Source organism: Mytilus galloprovincialis, chromosome 4 (genome assembly GCF_965363235.1).
Source record: "Mytilus galloprovincialis chromosome 4, xbMytGall1.hap1.1, whole genome shotgun sequence".
Classification (NCBI taxonomy): Eukaryota; Metazoa; Mollusca; class Bivalvia; order Mytilida; family Mytilidae; genus Mytilus; species Mytilus galloprovincialis.
The window spans coordinates 88,093,799-88,116,233 of NC_134841.1; the positions used below are offsets into that span (position 1 = coordinate 88,093,799).

The 22,435-nt window shown below is 32.8% G+C and overlaps 1 protein-coding gene across 4 annotated transcripts in view; it reads right to left on the bottom strand.

The window, feature by feature from the left end:
- LOC143073305 (uncharacterized) overlaps positions 1-22,435 on the bottom strand; it is a 60,137-nt gene that overhangs the window by 2,083 nt on the left and 35,619 nt on the right. Inside the window, exons 11-17 of one of the 4 annotated variants that reach the window (XM_076248732.1) lie at positions 22,364-22,435; positions 21,586-21,657; positions 9,031-9,102; positions 6,283-6,437; positions 4,753-4,851; positions 2,173-2,277; positions 726-758 (exon numbers count right to left, since the gene is read on the bottom strand). In XM_076248732.1, coding sequence (XP_076104847.1) covers positions 726-758; positions 2,173-2,277; positions 4,753-4,851; positions 6,283-6,437; positions 9,031-9,102; positions 21,586-21,657; positions 22,364-22,435 — 608 coding nt within the window. The remainder of the gene's footprint in view (positions 1-725; positions 759-2,172; positions 2,278-4,752; positions 4,852-6,282; positions 6,438-9,030; positions 9,103-21,585; positions 21,658-22,363) is intronic. The other 3 variants (XM_076248735.1, XM_076248734.1, XM_076248736.1) reach the window with 3 other exon arrangements.

A 22,435-nucleotide genomic window follows, 5' to 3' on the forward strand; every position in this document is an offset into this window, starting at 1 on the left:
TTAAGATAGAATGCTACCTGCCAGATAGACATGTACCGCTTACAACAATTCCAAACACAAACTATAGCTAACCTACTGCTTGTAGTATATGAAAAAAAACAGACATAAAAGAATCGAATAATGAACAATGAAAAAATAAAGACATGAACGGGTGATAGATTCCGGACAGACATGTACTCTATACACTAAATATAGCATTTGAAAAAAACCAGATAAAAACACACAAAACCTAACATTGACCAATGACCACAAATATAAGGTCAAGGTGAGACGAACTCTGCCAGACTGAGATGAACAAATATGCCAACATATAGTTATCGTACTTTTTACAATACCAGTAAGCGTTTATTTAAATAGTTTACGACGCCGCCGCCGTATATTAATCCCTATAGATATGTCTAAAAAAAACCTGTGAATTAGTCACATGCCAGACAAAAATTGTTAAACTGTCACTTCAAAAATTATTTTGATGCCAAAGATGATCTGGTATATAGTTATCAAAGGTACCAGGATTATAATTTAATACGCCAGACGCGCATTTTATCTAAATAGGACCTATCAGTGACGCTTAGATTAAAATAGTTATAAAGCCGAACAAGTACATTGTACAAAGTTGAAGAGAATTCAGGACCCAAAATTCCGAAACGTTGTGCCAAATATGGCTAAGGTAATCTATTCCTTGGATATACTATTAACATCAGACTTTTCATATTTTTCAAACTTACCTGTTTTATTTTGTTTGTGAACTGAACTTCGATCTGCAGAAGAAAGTCAAATTTTTATCAGTAATATTCATTTTTGTGTATGTATTAGAAATATTATCATATTCGGTTATTGTTAATATACAAATGAGAAAATGTGACATTGAGACAACTTTCCACCAGAAATAAAATAAAGTGGTATTAACAATTATAGGCAAGCGTATAACCTTCAACAAAGAGAAACAACTATACCGTATAGTCGGCTATAAAAGCCCCGACATAAATAAAAGTGAAACGAACGGCCTAATTAATAATAAAACAATTTACGGAAAACAAATATGAACCCTCAATGTCTCCCCCTAACCTGAGACAATGGTGATATTCATTTCTCTCAATTTTGTACTAGTATGTATTTTTAATGAGAAAAGAGAAATCTTTATCGATATTGAACGCGGGTAACAAAGTTTTCGCTATATATGTTTTTTTTTTATAGCTTCTGTGCACGAATTCGAAGAAAACATATATTAAAGCGCTGAAGGCAGTCTCTCTAGATAAAATGGGAATCAATGTTTTTGTTACTTGTGTGTATTTTTCAAAATTCTGTTAACAGTCTCTAATGTATTTTTTTTCCATTAGCAATGTACAAGATCTGAATATGTCCTTTTATTGTATTTGGTAGCAACATTAATAGGCACTAGCTACGAGATATAAATAAAAAAACTTTAAATCTGATTTGTTGTGAAAAAGTGAATACTGATTTACTTTACGCAGCCAGTTTGATTTAATTTTGTAAGCAATTGCTGTTCGTTGTGAGCCAAGATTCCGTGTTGAAGGCGATACTTTGACCTATAATTGTTTACTTTTACACATTGTTACTAAGAATACACGAGAAAATGTATGTACCAAGTCAGGAATCTGACAATTGTAATCCATAAGTTTGATGTGTATGAGGTTTTGATTTTTCCATTTTCTTAAGAACTTTCCGTTAAGAATTTTACTTCGAGTTCGGTGTTTTTGTGATTTTACCTTTGGATGGAGAGGGGTCTCATTGGCACTCATGTCACGTCTTCTTATTTCTATCTATATTTAACTTTGTTTCAAATTTAATATCTAGTCTAAGTCTCACTTATAAACAAATAACCCCCACATATAATCTGTGTCTCAATTCAAATATCTAGTCTTAGTCTTACTTTTAATCAAATAACCTCTAAAACTAGTATTTGTCCCATTTTAATTAATTAACCTCTACATAGTTTAAGCATATTTTTATGTGCTTAAATATGCAAAAGGGACGAGAAACAAGTTAATCAAATTCATAGAGTCTTCTGCCACAACCTCTACATCTAGTATATGTCTCAATTCTAAAATATACTGTTTTTGTCTCAACTGGTATTTGTTTCACTTTAAACCACAATCTATTGTTTGTCTAAATTTAAATATCGAATCTTAGTTTCAATCTTAATATACTTACTACTACATCTAGTCTTGATGACAATATAGATAATAATTGTGATAAATGCCATGGCCGAAACAGTGCAGGCTATGATCCCTAACAGATTTGAGATGTTACTGCTGGCTAAAAAAGTATTTACACCATTAAATAATTTAAAACGAAATAATAGATAAAAAAAAATATTGAAAAAAATACGAGCCCTTTCTTATTGTTAAAGCTAATATAAGGCTTTCTAATTTCGTTAGAAAAAAACGATACAAAAGAACCTTTTTGATATACAAGAAATTAACCGCAATTTACGAAACAATTAACACAGGTTAAATGGCTAAGTTAAGCAACTCATCTATAGCCACGAATGGGAAAATAAATCTTAGAGTGCTTTTGTTCGATTAGACAACTCTGTAATGATTTTTTTAAACACTGAAATCATAAACAGATACACACACAATGTACAAAATGAAGTTTCTGAACATATAACCTTGTCTAATAAAAAAAGAAAAAAACCTTTCTTTTCAATTTTAAACTTTTAAGACAAATTTACTTATTTACGCATATGCCATATAATAACTGATGGAAGGACAAATGAACAGATAGACCGTGATTACCTTAGGGCGATGCTGACTAGTTGAAATGTCTGCTTAAATAATAAAATCAACGGTACCAATTTTGTTGCACCAGATGCGCATTTCGACAATACATGTCTCTTCAGTGATGCTCGTGGCCAAAATATTTGAAATCCAAAGCTTATATAAAAGATGAAGAGCTATAATCCAAAAAGTCCAAAAAAGTATTCGTTTTCAGCACTATTGATTTCACTCCATGATCCGAAATGTAAGCATGGAACTAATATATTCGTAAAATTTTAATTCCAAATAGAAAAAAAAAAGAAAATAAAATGATAAAAAAAATATCGACTTATTCTTTTTGATGCTTAATTATTATGTTCACATACTGAAGTGATTTATTTTAATTAACAGTAAATTTAGAAGTTATAATTTTTCAATGTATTTATATTTCTCTATATAATATTTATACATCATGTTTATAATGGTGTTTTACTATTGTGTATATATGTAAATAATTATTCTCGTTAACCTGCTTACCTACAGGAAACAGGTTTACATTTGTTACACATGATTGACTTTATGTTGCTGATTTACCTTGTATGAGTGTTATTATGATATCACGTGACTGGTCAGTTTTACTATAAAAGGCGTCTGGAATTACACTTGGGTGTTCAGACTGTCACAAGCTACAGAAAGTTATGAACCTTTGGTAAGGGCAGCCATGGCAATTATAATTAAGTTATAATGAATCAGTAGACATTGGTTACACCGCATAATTGTGGTTAAATAAAGGCAACAGTAGTATACCGCTGTTCAAAACTCATAAATCCATGGACAAAAAAAATCGGGGTAACAAACTAAAACCGAGGGAAACGCATTAAATATTAGAGGAGAACAACGACACAACACTAAAATGTAACACACACAGAAACGGATCAAGCATCAGACAAAGATATAAAGAATAACAAATATAACATCAAAATTAAATACATGAATTTGGATAGACAAGTACCGTGACACGTCTTATCGCAGTGTGAAATTCAGTCAAAAATAAGAGAAAACAAACGACGCAACTTTAAAATGTAACACACACAGAAACGAACAATAATATAACAATAATATAACAATGGCCATATTCCTGACTTGGTACAGGACATTTTTAAAGGAAAAAATGGTGGGTTGAACCTGGTTTTGTGGCATGCCAAACCTCGCACTTTAATGGCAATGTTAAATATAACATTGAAATAACAACATAATATTACAGGACTACAATACAAATAAATAGGAGAACGTATTAGACAAAGAAACACATGATTAATGGATAACATAAAGCATCAGGTTTAAAATTCAATACGCCAAAAACGGCCTCGTCCACACAAGACCCACCAGTGACGCCCGATATAAAAGATCGAAAGTGAAAAAAAGAACAAAGGTGTACAGCACTGAAGATCAAAAGTTGAAAAAGGTTGTGTCAAATACGGCTATATTTTTATGCTTGGGGTAAGAACATCCTTTTTATTTAGAACAAATAATGCTATTGCAAACAGTTAATTTTATCAAATGAATATAAAAGATATACATAAAAATACCCAAGTATTGTGGTTAACGATAACTAGGAACTGTGGTTAATCTATACCAATAACTGTGGTTAAACTATACCACTAAATATGGTTAAAGTATCCCACTAATTATGGTTAAAGTATACCAATAACTGAGGTTAAACTATACCAAAAATTGTGGTTAAAACTATACTTAGAATTGTGGTTAAACTGACCAGTCGTTATTGTCATTTTCTATTAAGACTTTTTGTTGCTGTTGCTATAATTAAAGCTGTCGATACTATCCGACCGCTAAGAAAATCATTTATCCTAAGCAAATCTTGAGTTATCTAGCCATACTAACGATATCGGTTCATGATCGGAACTGAGACACTTAATGCACTAAATCCAAAATTGTAGCGAAAGGCGAGCTTGTTACAATACCATAAAATTAACTAATAGTATTTGTTTATTTTTAAACAGCAATAGCTTACCTTGATTAACGTTATTGTTCGTTTTTGTGATTACTATTGTTTGAGTCGTCTCCGCGCTTTCCGAAGTAATTGTTGAACTTTCAATCTCAGTTGTGGTTTCTGAAAAATATAAATAATGCAGTTTTATAACATGTGTGCAAATAACAATGCATTCAATAAAAATACACACATAAAGAAGGAAGGCAGGTGTTAAAACAAAAGTCCTAAATATAGTCTAAAAGTAAAACATGATTTAAAGGAGATAACAATCACTTTACTTCTGTTTAAGTATAATTTCTATAATTATTGGTATTAAATATGAACTGTTGACAATATTACATTTGAAATTCATTTTTTATTCTTTGTAGTAACCATGACTTACTTTTATTAACGATATTGGTCTTTGTTGTGAGTGCCAGTGGTGTGATCGTATCTACGTAATAAGCGACATAAACAAACGAAGAATCTCTTCAAAAGACGATTAATTGAAGAACTTTAAACAGAAATGTCCATTTTGATGTCAAGTGTCGGTTAGAATACAGCTGATGATCAAAATTATCATTGGTGCAAAACTTATTCCGTTTGTTTTATTTTAATAATTAGTAGAACATGATATTGCTTCCAAAGCAAAAGTCAATCGTCCTGCTAGAATGACAAATAATATCTTATGGAAGTTGATATTGACCTTTTAAAAGCATTTGTTAAAAGCATAAACATATCTTCTTATCGAAGTTTTGCAAATAAATTATCTGATGTGAATAACGCATTATTTATTGTTTGGGAACTGGTTATAATTCTTTCAATTAGTTTTTTTTATCATGCTAAATCTTTTCTGTTGCTATCTTTTCGATATAGTTGTTTTTCCAAAAAAGTATTTCAATTGGAATGTTTGGGTTTTTATATCGTTACCCATGCAATAAGGTTTGCTTGCCGGGTATACACAAGGTGATATATAGAACACACTTGTCATATTTAAAAATTATTTGAAAAGATACAATATCAACCTAATCTCAAACAACTATATTACAGGTAGACGTTTTGCACGCTGTTAATTCTGATCCAACCAAAGTAATTAGTTAGTTTTGGTTAATGACAATCAATCGCTTTTTGTCCTCGTTTGAAATTGTTGTCACGAAACACCCTTTCTGAATTCTGACGGAAATATTATTTGGAAAGATAAAAAAATATGCATGAAATATGTGGATGTATCAATTAGTCAATCAATGCAAATGAATATCAGAGAATTTTAAGTTTGGCATGCATTTGAACTTAATCAATCGACTCACATTTATACGAATGTAAATAAGTAATTTAGGCTGAAGATAGTGAATCGCATGTATGTACGTTTTGAATTTTCCTTGGAGTTCAGTATTTTTGTTTTTTTACTTTTTAGATTGCCCATGTGTTTGAAGAGAAAAATATGTTAATAATGTCGACACAACACAGAAACAAATAGCATAAGTTCAACAGCATTAGAAAATATTCATATATTTCCAGAATTTTATACATTTATTGCCTTTACAAAAACCCCGAATCATCTTAAAATCAAACCTTTACACTCCTCAACATTCACGATATCCTTTATAAGTTGTCCATTTTGTTCAGAACAAATAGCACCATCTACAATTGTTGATGTCTGCTGTAATATCCAAAGGCGAAACGAACGGATTCTACAGTCACATATTAAAGTGTTTGATAGAACAGACCTGAAAACATTAACATTAAATGAAATGAAATTGTTCATAGTATTAAGAATGACAAAGAGAAAACAAAAATATGTACAGGTCAATAAATTCATATTTAACAATAGATTCAAAGGTGTTTATACAAAGTCAACCTGTAGTCTCTGATTACGGATTACGATTAAGAAATAAAACTTTCTGCAGAGTTTTTATGATACGTACTTTAAAAAACCAAATAACTATTGTTTAATGATAAAAGATATAAAATCTTCTTGGGAACAAGTTAACGTTAATTTCTAGATTTACTAAAAGAAAGTGCAATATAAAATGTAACATGCATTTCAGTTTGAAATATATATGTTAATGCATATTCCTTATATATTTTACAGGCAGCTTCTTAATTGAGGCATTTTTTAAAATGACTTATCTTGACAAGCATTATACAGAATGAATAGAATACCTGGTAATTTTGTAAAATGACATTTTTTTTCAACCAAGTTGAACAAATTGCCTGTTCAATTTTTGAAATTTGAAGATAATGGATTTCATTGAGATGCATATGACCAAAAACATATTCGAATTGAGAACTCAGTGAAAATAATTCAATGCAATGAATTGATTTTGCAATGAATTAATCGTAAAAAAGATAGAAATTTCAATTGCTGCTTGAAATAAAGGAATGAGGGATAGGGATAGAAATTGTGCCCTCCAACGGTCCACCTACGGATAAAAGTAAAATAACAAAAAACTAAACTTCAATGAAAAGTTAACACAGAAGAAGCTTATCAAACAGCAACATCAAACTCAAATACACCAAACGAATGGCGAACATTTGTCATATTCCTGACTTGGTCCTTATGTAGAAAATGATGAAATAAACCTAGTTTTATAACAAGCTATACTCTCACATGTACGACAGTTGCATATAATTCCATAATATTGACAACAATGGTTGAGCAAAACAAAAACGCATATCAGGTAAAAAATTCTAAAATTTTGGTATAGGATTCAACATTGTGTTAACTTTATATTCTCTATAAAAAGAAACAACTTTGTCAACAATGAAAATCAAAATGGCAAATAGACGCTTTATAGAAAAATAAAATGAGAATTGACAAATGGGATGTATGAAAGACACAACAACCAACACAAAGTGTAGAAAACAGCCACAGATGGGTCTTTAACACAGCATCCGCAGGGGGGCTTCACCTAGCCCCTAAACAAAAATGTGAAGTACTTTACGGGAAAAATTAAGCACTTAATTGTTCTTTACGTGCTTACAGTATGCCGCTATTTATTCAACATTAAATTTATTGTCCTCTATTTAGAAAAAATGCGAGTTTAGATATTATACTCTACCATATTGATTTTCCTCTATAGCATGAGGCTGATACACGACCGTGTTTGATAGTGATAAAAAGATATTAGTATCTTCAGCTTCAGTAGCGCATGACAATTGTTGTGTCTGCGACGATCTGATGAATAAAGGCGACAGTACCCAACCATTGTTAAAATTTCGATAATCAATCAGGAAGCGAAGAGAAATAAAACCGGAGGGATCACATGAACTCCACAAGAAGCGAGACTGCGTACATGGACATGATAAGCTTATTCTGCTATGCATGTATCTACTGCCATACGAAAAATGACATTAACCTGTTTCAATTTTTTTCTAGGCATTTTGAAAAAAAGTGATTATATAAAATGCCTGAATCCTTATTAAAAAATAACCAAAACAATGTTTCTGGTCAAATGCCTCTATTTAGAAAATGCGTGTAACATATCAATACCACAAAAATAAGGAGGCCCAGTTTTTTAGCCGGCATGACGTAAAGCCGACTATTCAAGGAATTTAAATTTATGTATACCTTATATAGAATAATTGCGATCCGATACTGAGACCGATAGTTTATGTCACCGGCGTACTAAATTAAAATCTTGATACCTTTGATAACTAATTATCTTTTTTAATCCCTCCACTATCAGGAATACCTGGAATCCTCCCAGTTCTTGTTTATATCTATGTTACACTATCGTTAACTAATTATCAAATTTGTTTCTCCCATATCAATACCGATATTAATTTTGATTAATTAATTAAACGTAGCTGATAATAAGTTTATTGTTATAAGAAAAACAGGACGGGTTCAAACAGAAATATTTTGAAAGAAAAAAGCAAAGAAAACTTTGCACCTTACGATAAGTATAACTTCATCAGATTACAAAGTGAATACGCATACAAAAAATGCATAGATACTTTAATGGAGTTACTGACCTGTATTCTAGTGTATAAATGCATAACCCTTTTTAAGTTACAAATTTTAAAAGTCGCACATCAATATTTGTAAGTATCAAGTTTTGCAATAAAAATTTGTCGAAAAAACAAATATTTTATAAATTTTATCAATGTACACCAAAGAAGCATTTTCATATCAACATGAAATAGTCTTTATATTTGTGGATATATATTTTTGAATTTCGGCGGAATGTGTTTGTTGAAGACGTTTTCAATTACTGAGATTCAAACCCTTCAAGTCAATATTATTTTCACGCGGAACATAGCCATTGCAAAACAACAGTCCACAAGAATTGTCAAACTGAAAAATAAATTACTTACAAGAAAAATAATTCTGGCAGCTCCCCAAAGGCATTAACTTCAATGTGAAATATTCTGTTTCTCCTTATAGTCCTAAAAAAACCCAGAAAATCGTGTAAAATTAGTAACACGTTTACGTATATAATATATTTTAAGGGATACAAATCGAAAAGATTCCAACAGTCTCAAATTTCTACAGTAAGTGTAAAAGTGTAGTGTTGACTCCAACAAAGATTCAATTTAGAAAATGTAAACGAATATCCTCAGCTGCTTTTTCCTTACCAAAAGGAAGCTTCTGTGCACGATAACAAACATTCATTTTTTTTTTAAATAAATAAGGCCGTTAGCTTTCTCGTTTGAATTGTTTTACATTGTCTTATCGGTGCCTTTTATAGCTGACTATGCGGTATGGGCTTTGCTTGTTGTTGCCGAGCGTACGGTGACCTATTGTTGTTAATGTCTCTGTCGTTTTGGTCTCTTATGGACAGTTGTCTCATTGGCAATCATACCACATGTTCTTTTTTATATATTCTATAGGGTCAGAAAATTTATTTTTGTCAACAAATTTTAAACTTAGACTTAAAACTAAATCCCTCCTCGTATATAGTTATATGGGGGGAAACGAAAATAAGCATTTCACAATTAAAGCTATGGACATTGTCCTTGGAGCAGAAAAAAGCTATCGTCGAAGTTTCGTAACTTTCCATGAACTTTGAAAAAGTTATTGATTAAAAAAATGTCTGACTCTTAAAACTGACAACATCGAAAGTAAAGTAGCCTAATTTGGTAATTTAAGGAAAGAATGGGAGGGTTTGTGGTTTCGACAATTGAAAAATAACTTTCGTGAAACAGATATTCCATAACGCTAAACTAGACAAATTCGTTGATATGTCAATGAGTAACACTGTTCAAATATTTTCTTAAAAACATAGAAAAAAAGAGATTTATGGGGATCATAACGATTTGGTTGAAAAGATGACAACGAACATATCCTATATAATCATATAAATAATCATCTATGCTATTACAGAAACCGATTTATCATCGTATTTTACTTGTCGGAAGAATCATTACAAACAGAAAGATAGACGAATGATACGAAATGAACATTCAACCTCTAATGGTTTACTTTTATAAATTGTTACTTGGATGTAGAGCTGTCTCATTTGGCACTCATACCACAACTTCATATATCTATTCAAACTCATAAGTCGAAAATAAGACTTAATAAAATAAGTTTAGACGGCTCTCTTCTTCATCACCAGCCCAGTAGTCAACACTTCTGTGTTGACTTGAGTTATCATTGATATGTTCGTGATAATAAATTAACTGTTTACAAAACTGAATTTTTGAAATACTTAGGCTTTTCTAACACGGGAATAGATAACCTTAGTTGTATTTGGCAAAAGTTTTAGAAATGTTCTCCAACTTCGTATTGTTTTGACCTTTTAACATTTTTTATTCGAGTGTCACTGATGAGCCTTTTGTAGACGAAACGAGCGTCTGGCGGAAATACAAAATTTAAATCTTGGTGTCTATGATGAGTTTATTGTTAACAAGTTTCTTTTGGGGCATTCAAAACAGCTTTTACAATGTTTTGCCTTACAAATTTTATCAAAGTCAATATTAAAGTGTCTCATTGCAAGCATAAAAAAATAAACTGACAATGCCATGGATAAAAAAGCAACCACGAACCCCACTGAAATTTGTGGATGATCGCGGGTAATCCGGAACGATAAGAAAATGTTGCTTCACATTTTGTACCCGTCGTGTTGCTCATATTAATACAAACATGGAATTAAGTCCTCTTCGATACTTCACATTATATGAACATGCAGCAATTCTCTATCAAGAAAATCATGATAGGAAGTACAAGCCCTAGAATATCGCAACAACTGGAAAATACATACCCCGAATGCAGGTACTGCTGGAATATTGCTACGTAGAAATGAAAAGTTTTCAATTAGGAAGTTGAAATCATCTTTTTCGTCTTAAAGTTTCGTTTCTTACCGATCCTCATTTTCAATTTCGAGATATGAGGCAAACTCAACTGTATTTGTTATATCCTTTATCTTCAGTGTGTTGCTTTCAACAAAGTTTCCAAATTTTAAATCAATTATCTTGGGAGAGAACATTATCTTTATAGCGGGAAGTAAAGTTAAAGTATACCGGTTTCTTCTGAAGGAGCTCCTGTGTGAAATCAGCCTCGTATGAAGAAAGAAATGAGTCAATTAAGGGGAATTTAAGTTGTGTAACGCATTCATAAAAGGAAGGTGGTTTGGAAAATTTGTGTCCGTTCAGTGAAATCTTTTGCCTCCGAGTTATTTACAAAAGTAGAAAAGTCGAAAAGCTTCACGGCAAAATCGACAATAAACTACTAATATCAACGTATAATTATTTGGAAATCAGAGTTGAAGAAGATTGAATATGAAAACGCATTACACGAGAACTCTTTGGTATGGCGACAGAAAAATTGAAATTTGTTAGTGCTTTCTGAAGATTGTATATTTTGTCAGACAATACATTATTCTTATTTACATGCATTAGTCTACTATATTTGTACTTAGCTTTACTTTTTTCGCTTTTTCAATTCGAGCGTAACTGGTGTGTTTAGACGAAACATATATTGTGTTCAAGACTTCAGGGAGCATGGCGATTGCATGAAGTGTTTTTTTTATTACTGTCCGCCTTTTTATTGAAAAAAAAAACCCACAGTTAATAATTAATGTGAGTTATTTGTAGGTCTTAAACTATAAATACTAGATGATCCAGAAACAACTATATCTGTCCTTAATGCCATATATCTAACAAAAGAAGTCTTTAATTGCCACAACATTATATTTGAGAGATCATTCGATTGGACCGAAATGCGTTTTTCGTGTAAACAGAGGTCAGTGGTCGGAGGAGTCAAAAATCGAGAACCGATACTTGAAGTACATTTTGACAGGTATGATACATTAGAAAAAATATACGAATCAAAGTCTATTTCCGAATGCTTTGCAAGTTTGCACCTCAAATTAGAGGGGGATGTTGAAATTCTGAAAACAGATGTGTACTACATTTTTGTAAGGGACAATGTATAAAACCTTGAATCTCATGCCAAACTTATGTATGATAGTTTAATATATATATATAACACACTCATCCACAATCCTGAGGAAAAATATCAACGAAAGAAAAAGAACTGTTAAAGCTAGAGTATTTGAGCCGAAAGTGGAACCTGTTGATAAGTGGTGTGAGCGGAACCCCCTTGGCCGAGATGCCTAAAACGACTGATGTCCGATTTTCTTTGAAAAAACGTTAGAGATACCCAAGGAGCGCATCGAAAAATGCTGTTTCAGGCCGTGTATAGGCTTTCAGGAAAAGAGGGAGACAAAGATCATTTTCCGCTTCAATAGTCTGATAGATCGAGACATAATTCTGGCTGCTGGGATGAAAATAAAACGCGGAAGTAAGTATAGTGTCGTGTTCGATGTGCCGCTGTCTGATTTAATCTTTTAATTGAAAGACGTCAACTGTCTTCATCAGAACAGAGGAATGTCCATTTAGTATACACTAAATAGTATCCGTTTGTCATACTGAAAAAGAAGAGATCATCATAGACTTTCTGGCACACCTTCTCACGTAAAAAATATAATTTTAACTGAATTTAAAAAAATTTAAACAAAACTCATGATAACACTTATTGTAGCATTTTGTTTATTATTGTTGTATGTAATTAATTTGTTTCTGTTTATTTTTCACCAATGTGAATTTTGAAACTCTCTTCAAATTATTTTTCTATGTTGATAATTTGTATGTCCCGGGTCATCCGCATATGGCTAATTTACATATTAGTTAGGTCAGGTGACATGTGCAAACTAAACCGGACTCAAGCTATTCAGGCAAAAACACGGATAACAATTATACCCACTCTAAACTAAAAAAACACATACTATGTGCCTTTCTAGAGTATTTAGGTGAAAGGTATTCCAAATATGTATTCTTGTTGAACTCGTCTAGTAGGTGGTAATAGTTTTTATTCAGTTTTGAACGTGGTCAGACTCCACTGGCGATCTATCATAAAACGCACATGTCGATTGTCATGATCAGCATATAGTAATACTGTTTGTTTTTTACGAATTAAGAGCCCCATATAAATATCTTTTCAAATCTGTATTATCTTTTGAGAGACAAGACAATAACAATCAAAACCAAAGAGTAAACAAAGACTCACAAAACCAAAGGACATTTACATCAACAGTAATAAATAATGAATAAGAAACAACACGAACACCACTAAAAACCGGGAGTGAAATCGGGTGCTCCGGAAGGGTAAGCATTTCCTGCACCGTATACGGCACACGTCGTATTATTTCTTTGTTCAGTTCGGTAATGATGGAAGGTTTTAGACTGAGGAAGAATTGAAGTCATAATCAAATAAAAGCAAAATTATCTGCTTTCAACAAAAAAAGGGGGAACCCAGGTCAACAATAACAAACAGTTAAACTTCCGATCCTCAAAACTGAACATTAGAAAACTCGAAATGGGAATATTTTGTTTTAGATATCTAAAACTATCTACACCATACATAGGGTTAAAAAAAATCTTTAAGAGGCATGAAGACAGAGAAAAAAAAAAGGTTTTTTGATAAAAACTATAATTTGTTTATACAAATGGCTGGAGAAGCGAGAAACGCACCAAATTTTAGTTAATTAATGTACTTAATTAAAATTGAATTACCATCAAACAGGAGAATTTTGGTGGTTATTGTTGGAACAGTTGGAAAAAAGCATTTTTATGTCACTTTCATTTCTCTCTTCTTATTAGTACTTTATTTTTTTTTTTATATTGCTCTGAATATGTTTATTGACTGTATAATTTAGAACATATATCCTTTACAAATTTTAAGAGATAAAAAATATGGGTAGTTTGTGAAAATTGGTTGCATAAAATGTAGAGGCCTTTCTTCTGATAAAAAAAGGAGAAATTTATTTATTAAATGTAGAGAAAACTATGATATGGTTTTCTTAGTACACACTCATTGTAAAAAAGAACTTGAACAGTATTGGCGTGCAGAATGGGGATCTAAAATAATATTTGGGTCACATACCACGAGCAGTAAGGGTGTGGCTATCTTGTGTAGAAGTTCATTTAATTTCGGACATTATCAGTGAATTTGAAATACAACCCGCTGCAGGGGCAACTATGCCAGACCATTCGTTCTAACGTGGGAACTATCTCTATCAAATTACTTACAATATACAAAACGAACATACAAGGAAAACAAAATAGATCATTGTGGTATATTTGAACGGAAACGTGTTTTTTAAGTAAAAAACATTCCAAATGATATATTTGCAAACGAAAGGTGCAGACACGCAATGACAAACGTAATTGAAGCAATAGAATGTTTTCAAAGCGGACTTCGTGAAACTGACAACCTTTATATTCAAACAAAAAATTCTCTGAAACCGATATTATCAAGATGCTTGATTTCTTGATTGAAAACATATTTGTAACGTTCGAAGGACGTGTTTTTCAACAGACTGTCGGCATCCCAATGGGAACAAACTATGCCCCTCTATTTGCCTACCTGTTTCTTTATTATTATGAGGCTGACTTTATGCAGGAACTTCTTAGGAAGAAAGATAAGAAGTTAGCAATATCCTTTAACTCTACTTTCCGCTATATAGATGACGTTCTTTCACTAAACAATTCAAAATTTGGTGACTATGTGGAACGCATCTATCCCATCGAATTGGAGATAAAGGATAATACAGATACAGTTAAGTCGGCTTCTATCTTGACTTACATCTAGAAATTGACAATTGACAAAATAGATGATTTCAGCTTTCCAATTGTGGACTGTCCATTTCTAAGTAGCAACATTCCAGCAGCACCTGCATACGGGGTATATATCTCCCAATTGATACGATATTCCCGTGCTTGCATTTCCTATCATGATTTTCCTGATAGAGGGTTACTGCTCACAAGAGAGCTATTAAACCAAGAGTTCCAAATGGTGAAGTTGAAATCATCCCTTCGTTAATTTTACGGACGCCATCACGAGTTGGTTGACCGTTATGGAATAACCGTTTCACAAATGATATCGGATATGTTCCTGACGTCGTAACTACAATCCCCTTCCCTTTCATGAATGTGACCTACCGAATTAGACTATTTACCGGATTTGTAATCACATAAGCAACACGACGGGTGCCACATGTGGAGCAGGATCTGCTTACCCTTCCGGAGCACCTGAGACTGAAATCAGGCAAATCAATAGGAGTTGATAATCTATCAAATGAAATTCTTAAAAACGAAAACTTAGTACATATCTTAACAAAATTGTTCAATCTGTGCTTCACTAGTGAAATAGTGCCAAGTATGTGGTGTAAATGTATTATATGTCCTATTCTGAAATATGGCAACGACTATAGTGACATATACGTATACAGAAGAATTAGTCTTATGACAACGGTTGCTAAACTATTTAGTTCAATTTTAAAAGAGGGACGAAAGATACCAAAGGGACAGTCAAACTCATAAATCTAAAACAAACTGACAACGCCATGGCTAAAAATGAAAAAGACAAACAGAAAAACAATAGTACACATGACACAACATAGAAAACTAAAGAATAAACAACACGAACCCCACCAAAAACTAGGGGTGATCTCAGGTGCTCCGGAAGGGTAAGCAGATCCTGCTCCACATGTGGCACCCGTCGTGTTGCTTATGTGATTACAAATCCGGTAAATAGTCTAATTCGGTAGGTCACATTCATGAAAGGGAAGGGGATTGTAGTTACGACGTAAGGAACATATCCGATATCATTTGTGAAACGGTTATTCCATAACGGTCAACCAACTCGTGATGGCGTCCGTAAAATTTACGAAGGGATGATTTCAACTTCACCATTTGGAACTCTTGGTTTAATAGCTTCCTTGTGAGCAGTTACTCTCTATCAGGAAAATCATGATATGAAATGCAAGCACGGGAATATCGTACCAATTGGGAGATATATACCCCGTATGCAGGTGCTGCTGGAATGTTGCTACGTAGAAATGGAAAGTTCACAATTGGAAAGCTGAAATCATCTATTTTGTCGTAATAGTCGAATGGTGAATTTCTTTGAAACTGAAAATATTCTAAGCGAGGAACAAAATGGATTCCGTAAACTCAGATCGTGCCTCGACCACATACGCAGCCTATGTACCATTCTAAGAAAAACATGAAAAAACACCCAAACTTGAAACATTTATGTGCTTTGTTGACTTTTCAAAGGCTTTTGACTCAGTTGACCACACTTTACTATGGCACAAACTTATGACTGCCAGAATTCACGGGCATATGCTCAAAACAGTTCAAAGTATGTATTCCATTTTGAAAAGCTGTGTCCGCATAAACGAACAATATACAGATTGGTTTTCCATTGGTAAAGGAGTCCACCAGGGTGCGAATTTAGCGCCGACGCTTTTCACCTTATTCATAAATGATCTGATACTAGTACCTGAAATCAACTCTCTTGACTGTAAAGTACTACTAGAAACTGACTTTTCACTCAGTACGTTGCTATTCGCCGATGACATAGTTTTCATTTCTAGCTATGCCGCGGGCCTACAAACACAACTAGATCAGTTGAACAACTGGCACTTACATGTGAATATTGACAAAACTAAAGTACTGCACGTAAGGAAAGCTACAGTTGCAAGAAGCGAATTTGTGTTTAAAATTGGCGACTAAATAGTTGACTATACTTCACAGTCCCGCAACCTAGGTCTTACAGTGTCAGAAACATTCGATTACAACATCAGTGTAAACGAGTTGATTACTGGTAGCAGTCGTGCTTTGGGTTCCCTTGTTTCGAAATATTACTAAACAGATGGATTTGATTATGGTACGTATACTAAACTTTTTGAAAGTACAGTCGCCCCAATGATGACCTACTGGGCTGGAGTATGGGGTTTGGACAAGACAAACTGCAAAACAGGGCTATACGATATTTCTTAGGAGTCGGAAAGTTTACACCGATACCGGGAATGACAGTCGAAATAGCATGGATTCCAGTCTCTATCCGAAATCATTGTCAGATGATAAGGCTTTGGTGTCGTATTGTTAATATGCGCTCGGAAAGATTACCATCACGGATATATGCTTGGGACTGTAGTTTTTCACGAAACCATAAGAATACGTGGTACAACAATAGAAAGTCAATTATGAATGAAAGTGGACTTGATACTTTATTTAACTCGAAATGTACGGATGGTCTTAGTACCAAGTTTATTAGTAATCTTGCGAAAGACATGCAAATGCAAAAGTACCAGACCACATGGGAAAAAGCCATAGAAGCTATGCCAAAACTCCGCACGTATAAAGACTTGAAGACAACATATAGTGTTCAGCCGTACCAAAAATGAAGCATGTCACGCCATGAAAGATCCGCAATTGCAAGACTGAGATGTGGTGTTTTCCCCCTTGAAATCGAGAGGGCGTTACCGGGGCGTTCCAGCTGATAGACGACTTGTTAAAGTTTGCAGAACTGGAAGCGTAGAAGACGAAAAACACTTTTTATTACAAATGTCCTGCCTATTCATTACAGAGAAATTGCATGTTTATGGACTGTCAACTAAAATATAACTGTAATTTTGATAACATGTCTGACATGGATAAATTTAAATTTTACTTAGTGCCGGTGTTAAAATAGTGTCAAAATTTATCACTAACATTTCTGATATTAGAACACAAACATTGATGAGAAAAAATTAGCTACTTATTTATTGTACATTTAAATTGATATTTGATAATTATAACATATAACTATTGGAATTTTAGAAGTAAAGTGCATCATAAGCCTATGAAGGCAGGCTGACATAAAATATGTATCATTTCTTTTATTATGTTATATCAGGCTGCACTTTAATAAAACAATATATAGAGAATAATACATGGCCTTTTCCATATCGGCCCGGGTATCATCCCGAGACCCCCATATCAGAGATGTAGTCAAGGTGCTAATATGGGTCGAGGGATGATACCCGGGCCGATATGGAAAAGGCCATGTAGCAATCCTTTTATCATATACTTCTGACAATTGTTTTATGTATGGCAAATTCACAAATCAAATAACTAAAACAGTCAAAAACTTTATAAAAAAGCTAAATTATGAATCCAACAAATACACTATAATTGCCCAACCATTACATCACTACCTCCATATTTATTTATGTTACTATTTTTCTAAAGGCGACCATAGAAACATTTAAAACATTGAAAATTTGTAAGAGTTTTATGATCATTATTACTCAATGTTTGTTGTTCTTTAAAATGATTCATAATTGTCAATGGCATTTGTTAGCAAGTACTCAACTATCTCCACAAAAGTTGCTGTAAATTTTGACGTCGTCATAAAAAATATCTGACGTCACAATAGAAAGTAAACAACCAATACTGGAAGTAACCTGCACGAGAGGCACTATTATGGGTTCTCTGCACGAGATGCCTCTGATATGGGTTATCAGCCCGGGTGGGAAATTATGGCTTGTAAACTGCCGCTCATTACACATATGCAAAAGCTACCATATCAATGCTAAGTATACGATAATAAAATTGGGAATGAAAAGGGGAATGTGTCAAAGAGACAACAACCCGACCATAGAAAAAAACCAACAGCAGAAGGTCACCAATAGGTCTTTAATGTAGCGAGAAATTACCGCACCCGGAGGCGTCCTTCAGCTGGCCCCTAAACAAATATATACTAGTTCAGTGATAATGAACGCCATACTTATTTCCAAATTGTACACAAGAAACTAAAATTAAAATAATAAATATACTTCTTTTTTCCAGTCTGTATCACTTACCCTGTATCGCATAGGTATACCCGTATCGCATATCCCGTATCGCATACCTGGCGTGACGTCATAATTCGAATGACGTCAACATTTGACCTAGTTTGATCCAGTCGCTATATTTCCTGGGATAGAAAAAAAAAAAAAATGACGTCCACCAAAAAATGTCCTGTCATTTCGACTGAAATTGATATTTTCCCAAAAAATATTTCCCAGTAACTTTACAAGCGATTTATATATATATATCAATTTTGTTGGGTTGATGTTTAGACGAGTTGTATATACATTATGTACACAGCCATGTATCACCATCATTGATGGCGATCCGATGGATACATCTGTTGTAGAGTTGTCACTGACTCAGACGTACTTATAAATATAATTATTTTTTGTGACTGTATATTACATTAATTTGTAGGATCCTTTACTATAGATAATTTAGCTGATCTGTAACAATAACATCTTCATGCCTTATATATCATGTACTGTAGTACGCCGCTAGATTAAAACTGACGAGGAAAGGTAACACACGGCCAGCGAAAGCTCTTTTTTTTAGAGCCCAGGTGGTCGTGTGGTCTAGCGGGACGGCTGCAGTGCAGGCGATTTGGTGTCACGATATCACAGTAGCATGGGTTCGAATCCCGGCGAGGGAAGAACCAAAAATTTGCGAAAGCAAATTTACAGATCGAACATTGTTGGGTTAGAAATATCCAATTAAGTTTTATTGTTTATTTGGTTATAGATTTCGTGAAGTTTGTTTTCATTACCGGATGGACTAAACACAAATGCAAATGTTTACGATTTTAATTAGGCAAACTTTTCAAGAAACATTTTTCTTGCTGTTCACCTTGTCAGAGAATTAAAATGATCATGAACAATATCATCGCCAAATAAACAAGAATACTTTTAGAATTTCTACATCTTATGATATTTATTTGATAAATATTAATTTTAGTTGAAATAATAGCTTAATGACAGTATCGTTAGTAGATGCATGTTAAGGCATGGTCTTTAACTATATTAAGAATGTAATAAGGTTATAGAGGACATTACGATGTGGATATTAGGCAAATAAGAAAGTCTCATAAAGAAAAACTAAGTCATCTGAAAAAATACAGGAAAATCATGATATTCCCTCGGGACTGATATTGGTTTCTCATGGTGATAAAGCATGCAATACGGATTTTGCCATGTATTATTCTACATATATTGTATTGCTGGTTGTATTGATCAATATGAAAAATTGATTCTGAAAATACGAAAGAAATAGAATTTTCCATTTCAGATCAACTGATTTGGGAAACATTTAAACTTCATGTTTGTAAAAGAAAGAACGTAGTAGGGAAGAAGGAGAACTAGAAATTCAATTACAATTTGAAAAATAATGAAAGAAAAATCAATGATTAAAGGGAAGAACTTACACGTATTGAACTTCAGTTAAGGTCATAAAACATTGGCGACCTATTTCACTACTTAATGTAGACTATAAAATAGTATCAATATGTCTTGCAAATAGAATTAAAAAATTCCTTGACCACCTGATTAGTGAAACTCAAACTAGCTTTATGCGAGACAGATATACTGGTAAGTGTACTCGTCTTATATATAACCTTTTAAAAAAGGAGATAAGGAATATATTCATGGCTTGCTTGTCTCGTTAGACCGAAAAAACCTTCGAATCTCTGGAGTGGAACTTTATATACGAAACTTTAAAATTACTCGGTTTGGTGACACAATAGTGAAATGGTTCACAACCTTTTACTATAATTCATAAAGTTGTCTTCAAAATAATGACTATCTATCTGATTTGTTTTGTAATAGAGAAGGGGTATAAATATCATGTATTTTTAGATATACTAAAATAAATGTATTCTCATATTGAAGATATATGTATACTAATGTATAGTTAGATTTACATTCCCATCTGTTGCTGAAGCAATTGAATGGCTTGAACATTATTATGGGATTGACATGCCACTCTCTACGAGTTTGTGCTCGACAAATAAAGCAATAAAAATAAAAGAAAATGGTCAAATATTGATAATATTATCAAGAAATAGAGCTCAATGGAGATGTATTCTGCACTGTATTATTAACTTAGTATTTTATAATTGGTAACCATTATGGTTAACCATATTTATGAGTTATAATAAAACTATTGTTTGTACATCTTTATTGGTAGATGATATTTGAGAATGATATGAAAATAATAAAAATATATATTACAAAAAAAAATTATATTGTGTTCAAACTGATTAACCTAGTTTCATTGATGATACTCCAAGATTCTTTTGGGTGCGGATTAAGCTTTCTGGATTTATTCGTGAAATGAATACGAATGAATTTCTTCGCATATATCGTTATTGAATAAACATTTTCATTGGGTTCCTGCTTTATTAAGGATTTTCCGTCCTAAATCGTGTTTTTTATTTCTTTTTTTTATTATTATTATCTCAGAATGACAATTACGGCATAAATGTTAATGTGATTTTTAAATAACTGGAGACTACATGACACGTCAACGATCTTTACTGTATATCACTGTACAACTCGTACAGGTCGACCTTTACCTTTAAGATTTATTAAACCGATTCCGTATAGCACGAAAGCAATAAAAGGCCGCAGAATGATGCTATGTGAAATATTTAAACATGAAAACCACCTACCTGATTTTTTGACAACAATAACGAACATGAAAAAAAAAAAACGAACATGGTTGGTTTGATCAGAATAGAACTATACTTACAAAACTTTTAGTTTTGGCATATTAACAAATGTTTCACTTTTGACTGTTTGTAGAAAATTGTCGTCCAAATTTCTGAAAACCCAATGAGATGTTTTAATCGAAACAGAAATCATGATAAATATCTGTAAAGCACATTCGTTCGAGTCCTATAAAGGTTCATCCGATTTCATAATTATTTTTGTTACATGGGTTTTTTTCTTCTGGATAAATCTATAAGATTTGAACATCGTTACTGTTGCCTGAGAAATTTCAACCAATATGCTGGCAATGCATGTTCATGACTTTCAATGAAATTTATGATTGACACGTGCAACGAACTTAGTGAATCGTTCAGATTATGTATTTTTGTGTTCGATCTCTGCATGTTTTTCATTTGTCTTATGTTTGGTTGTTGTTTCACTCAACTTTTTTTTTCTTCTAAAAGCGTGCTTTCTGTCTTTCCTCAAATTATTTTTCGTTCTGAACATGCATGAAATATTTGCCACTGGAAGTGGAACTACCACAAATCATCAAATCGAAGTATTCAAATTGATCTTTCGTCATCTGTTTTCCATTGAAACTTTTGATTATGATTTTGAAAAAAAAATAGATATTTGATTTCATATAGATATTCACAGATATATTGCCGCTTGAGTCGGCTTTAGGAGCACAGTTCTAATACAATTTTACTTCATGTGCAAGTGCCATATGGCTTATTGTTAACAAATGATTAGCTATAGAATATTTTTCTAATTTCTATTTTTTAATTTTGTTAACTTTTAATAACATCAAAACTCACATTACTTCAACACCGGTCAGGTCTCTGAAGGCTTTGTTATGTATTTCCCGAATTTTATTGTTTTGAAGGCTC